This window comes from Myxocyprinus asiaticus, chromosome 44 (assembly GCF_019703515.2).
Source record: "Myxocyprinus asiaticus isolate MX2 ecotype Aquarium Trade chromosome 44, UBuf_Myxa_2, whole genome shotgun sequence".
Lineage (NCBI taxonomy): Eukaryota > Metazoa > Chordata > Actinopteri > Cypriniformes > Catostomidae > Myxocyprinus > Myxocyprinus asiaticus.
Genome location: NC_059387.1, coordinates 16,275,542 through 16,284,211, shown reverse-complemented (window position 1 = coordinate 16,284,211; position 8,670 = coordinate 16,275,542). Strand labels below are relative to the sequence as shown.

Genomic DNA, 8,670 nt, shown 5'->3' with positions numbered 1-8,670 from the left:
TTTACACAATGAAAGGTCATTAATGATTTTGAGTCATCCAGGACAGAGCAATCCTAAAATTGGAAATGTATTCAAAAGAGAGTGCACATTTAAGGAGTCCTAATTGTTTAAAGGAATTGTGTTCCCAAAAATGTCATGTCAATAACATCAAACCTCATGAGATGTGCAAGAACCAATGAGGTTTGATGTTACTGACCAGGGCCTGTTTTAGGCATTAAGAGGCCCTAGGCAAAATTTATCCTTGAGGCCCCTGAATGGACAAAGTTTTTTTTTTTACTAATTGTTTTTATTATTTAGTTTGGTATGACATACCAATCAATCACATAATCTGCCTCAAGCAGTACTCGAAGTTATTTCAAAGATTAAATGCCATAAACTTGGCAAGCTTTGGCAAATCTAATCAAAAGTCAAAGTTTGTGCTCATTGTAGCAGCCTAGTAACTTTTAAACAAAACTTTATCTGAAAAACTGTTAAGAACCTGTGCACCCCAGCCTAATAGCGTTACCTATTGCATCTAGGCAAACTGAATGGATTTTCTGCAACTCTTGCCATTTCTGCTGCAATATGCATCATGCTTGCTGTGAATGTTCTGTGGGTAATCCATGGGCATGCTGTCTGAGACTGAGACTAACCTTTAGCATTGAGCAAATTCAAGAGTCTTTGACTTCCTTTTCTTAATTGTTTAGTGTTATACAAGTACAGCAACTAAAACATAAGAGGGTGCACAATAAAGAATATCATTCTAAAGCTCCAACACCTAAGGATAATGCATTTTCTTATTTCCTGCTTTGTAATAAACACTAATGTAATAAATATAACCATTTTAATAAACTGTTTTATTAACATTCATTGTATTGGTTTAAGATTAGAGCACTGAAAACCCCTTATCTGCATCGCATGGTGTTTCTCTAAGAAACATGCTGAATTCAGTGTTTGAGTCAAAAGCTCACCATCTTTAAGTTAATTCTCTACATGTCAAGCATTTAAATACAGTACTCACAGACTTGCAGGCAAACAGAATAATATCTTGAGTTTTATTTGATCAACACTCAGTTTCTGCATATAGCGCATCAAATTGAGTGCAGCAGTGCAAGTAGCGCGCTGCGCAGAGGGAACATTACCTTGACCCTACGCGTTCATGGCCATGTGCTAAAGTGCTCGAGATTATGCAATAATATAGTAAAAGTAGACATCAGACTCATTTGACATGTTCTTTGTTGTAACACTCTTAATAGGCATCATCTGTGGATTTTCCAAGCGCCAGAAGCTAAACTTATTGCACATGTGCGAATGGGTTAAAATTTCTATTTGCACATTATAATTTTTAATCGCAAATGCGAACATAACTGTCACACCGTTCAGTCCTGGATAACTACCAAAGCTCACATGTCTTTTGGAGGCCCCTGGCAATGTGAAGGCCCTAGGCAATTGTCTAGTCTGCCTATAGCTAGCGCCGCCTAACACATCACTATATTTGATTGTATACATGAGTTGATCAATTATTTAATTTGAGAGTGAATAATGACAAATTTGAGTCTGTTAATCATACAAAGATATTGTATGCATTCAAAAAACTTGGGATATGACACACAAGTCGCTTTAAATCACTTTTGGGAGCTTTTTTAAGCTTTAAAGCGAGTCACTATCAACTGCTACTGTATCCTTTCGTGTTCTGCAAAGGAAAGTCATATGGGCTTACAGCAACATGAGGGTGAGTAAACAGTGACAGAATTTGATTTTTTTTGGTGAACCATTCCTTTAAACTTTAAGTGGTCAACATAGCTTGTGTGTTTATTCAAAGATAACATATCGTTCATCTTACTGGAAGTTATTCTTTTAAAGCAGTGTTCTTTAAACAGGGAGTCTGCTAAATATTGTTTGATCTCAAACTAATTGATCTAAAAACACATGAACAAAAATTAAGTTAACTTTAAGCGAAAATTAAGAGCCAAAGTTCCCACATTAAAATGTATTATGCAAATTTAAAATGTACTGTTATTGCAATTTGCAATGTAAATGTAATAACAAAGCAATACATTAATATGCTATTGTACACGTTATTATAGGCCAGGCTTAAAATGCTACTCTCAATTTGATACAATATGTAACACGGGTCCTTATCCAGCAAGGAACACTTGGCCTGAAAAAGGCTGAAGAGCTTTAATTTAAAATGTCTCTTCCTGCATACCAGGTGCTAAGAATTTCAAGAGGGATAATGCCACACAAAAACTTTCACGATCTGGCATAAGAAAATTTGCAGTACATCTCTCTGTTGTTGAGATGGAAGAGTATGTTCCTGCTAAAGGATACAGAAAGACTTTGATACAGCAGTGCATTGAGAGCTTTCTCATGTCAGTCTACAGCTGCTCTGGCCGGTTTGTTGTTGAGGTTGCATAGTTACGTATCAGTTTAGCAAATGGGCGTTCCAGATAAAGTCTGAAAGGCTGTTATGAGCCAGCTCCGATCAGCCACAACAAAAGGAACAAAAACAAAACAGAGAAAATTAAATCTTCTCCAAATAACTGAATCAAGCTACATAAGGCCCAACTCAAACAAACATCACATGCCATAGGACAGTGATGGGAGCAGAACAAAGAAACAACAATAATAAGGATAATATGTGAGAAATAAAGGGCATTTAAATAAAGGTTCTTCAACGGTTTTTTGCTGCACCTTCATTGGAAAAACTAAAAGATAATCGAGGCACCAACTGGGCTTCCTCAGATGCCACTCTGGCAGAACCCTCTGGAAATTCTCCAGACACCCTTTCAGTTCTCTGAGAAACTTAAGTTCCTGCAAGAACTCTAAAGAACTCTAAGGCCTGTCAACGGTTCCTTCAATAACCCTATAATAAGAGAAAGTCTTCGAGGCACTTGAAATGTATATTGATGTTTTTTTGAGGACATAAATTGATATTTGTGGCTCCTTTAAAGGGTGTCTGGAGGATTTTCAGATGGTTCAACCAGTGTGGCAGCTAAGGAACCCCTCAAATATCTTTTAATTTTTACAGTTTATAGGCTCAGCAGAAAACTCTCTTCTTACAAAGAATCATTTACTTTTTACTCCATAAGAATTTTCCTCCAAATTATGTCTTTTTAAAGAGTTGCACATCTGTCCATTACAATGGATGTTTGAATGTTTTTAGGTTTCTTTTGGTGGTTGCTAAGGTCAAAGGAGTCCAAGAGCCCATCCCCAATATATCCTCTATATATGGCTTGGGTGCTTTTTAGTATGTTTAAGCATTTTAATAAGTTTTTAGTATGTTCAAATGTTTTTGAGGGTGTTCCAGGTGGTTGCTAAGGTATTGCTACAGTATGTGGTTGCTTGGGGGTTCTGGATGGCTTCTTACTGACCCAAGTCAAAAGAGCCTAACCCCAATTCTCTAGATATGGGTGTTCTAGAACAGAGTAAGAAATTAAGGGGGCTCAAAGCAAAATTGCCACTGAAAGTAACAAAAATGCCCCCAAAATGTAAAATATGGGGGCAAAAAATGTGGTTAGAAAGAAATGTGCCCTTTAAAGGTATAAAATGCCCCTGAAAAATCAAAACCAGAGAGCAAATATTGTCAATCTTACCCTGTTCTAGGAGGGTCCTAATGCAGTGCTATGCAGTTTCTTGGATGTTCTGTTTGGTTTCTTACTGGCCTAAGTCAAAAGACCAGCCCAAGTCTCTAGATATGGCTGGTTGGTTTTTTATTTATTTTTATTATTATTATTAATCATAAGTCCAATCACTTAGGAAAAATAATAGCACATCTCTACACAACAATTTGATTTTGAGCTATCATTCATGTCCATAGCACAAATGGTGCTTAAAGTTTGGAGATACGCACCACATGAATATTTAGGATTAAGGATTTTAACAAACAACTAACATCCATGTATGAACAATAGTAATAGTGATGCTTGCCTTAGCAAACACCACTTATAACAGATCTGTAACAAACTTGATATTCTATCCGTTAATCCTTTATTTAATGAGCTTGGACTTTGTTTGGTGGTGATGTAAAGAAGGAATACTCCTTACAATGAATGAAGGAATGTTTCCATAGTGATATTGCATAATCTTTTATTACAGATCTATTTTTAGACTGCAGTGTCCTAACGACTGAATGACTCATGGATGATGGTTCATGTGTTACTGAGCCTAGAATTCCCTTTAGCTTGGACACAGCACTACACAATATGCTTGAGCAAATCGTCTGTGGTTTTTAATTCACACCCATGTGCTGCCAGCAAAATACAAAACCCGTTGTTTAGCTACAAAGAACATGTAATAATTCTGAAATGAGGAGGATGTGTTACTGTGGCAGGGCAGAGGGTGTAAAATCCCTCTCAGGCTTAATCAGCCTTATTAGGGGCCGGATGTGTGGAATCATGACAGATTTTTTGTTTTCAATTTCAAATTTGGGACATTTTCGTACAAAAGGTCAGACTTCCTTGCTTCCATTGAAGCACACAAGATGCTCTTTGGAACATTATCAAATCATGCTGGATAACATGGATCAACTTGTGAAGTCCATTCCAGCTCAAGGGCATGCAAATGGAGGATATACCAAATACCAAGAAATTCTGAAATTCATGTCAACTTTTCAATTAAAATGTTCACTCCTATTGGTATGCTGATAGTGTAATTTGTAATGAAAAATGTTGTATAAAATTAGAAATGCAAACGCATTTTCACTGTCATCTCACCGCACATAAATTCACTCATCAGGAGAAAAGATAACAACACACAACACTGGTTTCAACATGAACTGATGTGATTTTACTGCATTTTAGGTAACCAACATGTCTTTTGTTACATTGTAGATCTTCAGGGAGAGAAAAACGCTCTTCTAGTGAGTTACTTTTGACAGGTCAAGTAATTGTTCTTTCTACGACTCAATCATTTTGAAAAGAGAGCCTGTCCATTGATTACAGGCTCTCAGAATGCAGTCCTTAAAAGCAATCAGTTGATGTATCAAGTCAATACAACACACAACATGGGTGTAGATGTGCTGGACAAAACTGATGGAGAAGGAAACAATCATCAAACAGGAATTTGCTAGAGGCACAAATCGACAGGCTCTTGTATTTCTGTCACGCAATTCTATCCTCAAAAAAACGTTTTAGAAGGCAAGAGTGTTGTTTGTTCGATTTGGACACCTTAGATTAGCTGTATCATGGGTGATAATATGCTGTTTACCTCTAGTATCAATTTTGTCCATTTACACTCATAGTTTTTGTTTTTGTTTTCCTCTGGGTATGATTATTCTACAATTCATATACATCCATATAGATAGATGAATGCTTTATGTCAGCATGTACGGTAAGCTGGGTGACTATATATGAAGACAACATCTACGACTTCACAGCACTCGCATTGGTTAATCCTTAAATACTCAAGCATTGTTATTCATAGATTAAAGAGAAAAGGAAAATAATATAACCCACCAAAATAAGATACACAACTTTGTTTGCCCCCAATAATGCTTTTTTTCTATTAATGGCATGTTATAAGCCTGTTTTAAACCATATCACTAGGAGACAAGGTGAAAATAATATTCAAACATCTATCAAATGGGGAAATTCTACACTGTCACTGAAGTTTCCCTTGTTTTTCAAACAGTACCATGCAATAAACATTTTTTTCCTTTTTTTATATTAGCTTGCTTGCTCTTTTTAAGTAACTCTAGAGTAAATAAATGTTGTGTTCAGATAGTGTTGTCTTCACATAGACTCAAGAAAATGCCTTTTTTGTCTTTTAGTTATCATGGGACACATCCACCATATTGCATGTTGACATGTGTAGAAGGATGCAGCGGCGGTCGTGGGGGCTCTCAGTGGGGAGCGGGGTCAGTTCCTAGACGACAGCCTTTGAATCCTTGCAGTCCTGAGCAGTGGTTCCTGAGTTAGTCAGTTTACTGTCTGTCCTCTCAGTCAGACGTTTCGCTTGTCTACAAGACAAACAGGTGGAAATTAAGGTTAAACAGGATCAAGCTGCAGCATTGCCTTAAAAAGACCCTTCATATAAAATCACACAAGGTCAGTGGGCCGCATTCACTAACCATTTATATGCACGTATATTGCCGTGAAAACTGTGTGCGAACGTTTTTACGCAGAAATCATGATTCGTGAATAAGTTTGCACTTATTCAAATCAAGCTGTACAATCATGCTCCTTTATTTAGAATACTCTGGATTCATTAACATTAGGAAAAAAAGGAAGAACAAAATTCTGTGCATAAGCACCTGTTGTCAGTCTGGTGGATAACCGTTTCCTTTCCATTTCTTAAGAAATACCAGAACCAAACGATTTTTATGTCTTCTACGGTTCTCGAATGTGCATTCTTCTGCAGAGGACAGAACACTGCACTAAAATACTCTGTCATACATTACTATTCAGCAGCGGCTGAATCTGCAGGGCAAAACTAAGCGCAACCAGTGTAGTCTGATTCCCGAACGAGTGACTCAAATAAGCTGGTTGTTTTGAATCTACAGCGCAAAAACATACACCGCTACCTCCTGAACGCATGACACTTACCGGCTGGGACATTTTCGTGAATCAAAATACTTACTGAAGTCATTCATTAACTTGTAAACTGTCTGTTTTTAACAACTGTCTCTGCACTGGGACTGTCCCAACTTGCCTTAAACTTGCAACGGTGACACCTCTCCTCAAAAAACCCACTTTGGATCCCACTATCTGTACCAATTTTAGGCCTATCTCTAACTTGCCTTTTATTGCTAAGATTATGGAGAAAGCAGTTTTAACCCAGTTGCAATCATTTTTAAATATGAACTCTATCCTTGGACCTCTCCAGTCGGGTTTCAAAGCTTTGCATACTACAGAATCTGCTCTACTAAAAGTACTAAATGACATCTTAATGACTACAGACTCTGGGAATGTCATGGCCCTGGTCCTCTTAGATCTTAGCTCAGAATTTGATCTGGTTGACCACAATATCCTTATTTCATGCCTTGAGCATTGTGTTGGTATTCGAGGTACGGCTCTGGATTGGGTCCAGTCATATCTATCAGACAGAAGCTTCTCTGTTGCAGTGGGCCAGCACACCTCCTCTGTGGCACAGCTTACCTGTGGTGTTCCGCAGGGCTCGATCCTCGCTTCAACCCTATTTTCTTTATATATGCTTCCTATGGGCGCAATTTTGAACAAATATGGGGTGTCATTTCATTGTTACGCTGACGACACACAGATCTATGTACCTATAAAACGTCATGACAAACAAGCTCTTGACCCTCTCTTAGCTTGTCTGCAGGAACTCAAAACCTGGCTGACAGATAATTTCCTACACCTTAATGAGAGTAAAACAGAATTATCCTGTTTGGACCAAATGAGATTAAAACAGTGAACAACATTGACTTGGGTATTCTCACTCCTCATCTCACTTCTCACGCTAAGAACCTAGGCTTTTTCTTTGATGGCAGCCTAAAGTTTGATAAACAAATTAACGAAGTGGTTAGATCAAGTTTTTTCCACCTACGTCACCTAGCTAAAACAAAACATTTTCTATCCAGGAAAACTTCTGAAATTGTGATCCATATTTTTATTTCTTCATGCTTCAGGATTACTGTAATTCTCTGTACTCTGGCCTGCACCAATCAGCTCTATCCCACCTGCAGATGGTCCAAAATGCTGCGGCACGTCTTTTGATGGGCAGTCGTAAACATGAACACATCACTCCCATCCTGATCTCCTTGCACTGGTTGCCTATTAGATTTCGAATTAATTTTAAGATTTTAACATTTGTCTATAAATCATTAAACAATCTAGCACCCCATTATCTCTGTGATTTGGTTCGTCCGCATAACCCAACCAGATCATTCAGATCCGGGGATCATGGACTTCTGTCTGTTCCTAGATTCAGGATAAAGCATAGAGGTGATCGTGCTTTTTGTATCACTGGTCCCAAACTGTGGAACAGTTTACCAGATTACCTCAGGACCGCCTCCTCTTTATCTGTTTTTAAATCGTTGCTTAAAACATTCTTATTTTCATTAGCTTTTAATTTACCTTAAACCATGGTTAAGCTGTGAAACTGCCCTACTACCTATGTTTTATTTCTGTTATACTGTCTTGCCTGTGATGCCACTGTGCAGTACTTTGGTCAACCATGGTTGTTTTTAAATGTGCTCTATAAATAAACGTGATTTGATTTGGTTTGTTAGTAATTACTAACTAGATGTTCATATGACCTAGTTAATGTGTAGTTAAATATACAGATTATGATTTTTGTTAAAATCTTAGTAAACACCTTCTGCAAGAATCTGTTTAAATACAGCATGAAATGATTGTCATTTGATGAAAGACTGTTGAGGGCAGCAGGCCCTAAATACAATAAGAATTACATTTCTTATTTCCAAATGTCTTCCTTACAAGTAATAAATAATCATGAATGGAATCGTGAAGGAACTGGAATCATTAAATTCCTTACCATTCCCATCCTTACACTGACGTCTGGCTGAGTGGATGCAACATCTTACAAAGCCATTGTAGAAAAGCGCTATTCAGTCAGCCATGATTAATTTATTTTGAAAGTGAAAGTACCTGATAATGAATACAAGTATGAAGACGACAAATGCAGCGAGGTCCAGGGGATACAATCTTAATGATATTTCCCTCCCTTCAGCCCCTTCCACTGTGACCTAGATGGGCTGTTGAAATGGGC

The 8,670-nt window shown here is 37.6% G+C and overlaps 1 protein-coding gene across 1 annotated transcript in view; it reads right to left on the bottom strand.

Annotated features, from left to right (window-relative positions):
• Positions 1-4,740: 4,740 nt before the first annotated feature.
• Positions 4,741-8,670, bottom strand: part of LOC127434299 (double-stranded RNA-binding protein Staufen homolog 2-like) — a 152,021-nt gene continuing 148,091 nt past the window's right edge. Inside the window, 1 exon segment of the mRNA XM_051686938.1 lies at positions 4,741-5,938. Within this exon segment, the coding sequence (XP_051542898.1) occupies positions 5,845-5,938 (94 nt within the window). The 3' untranslated portion in view covers positions 4,741-5,844.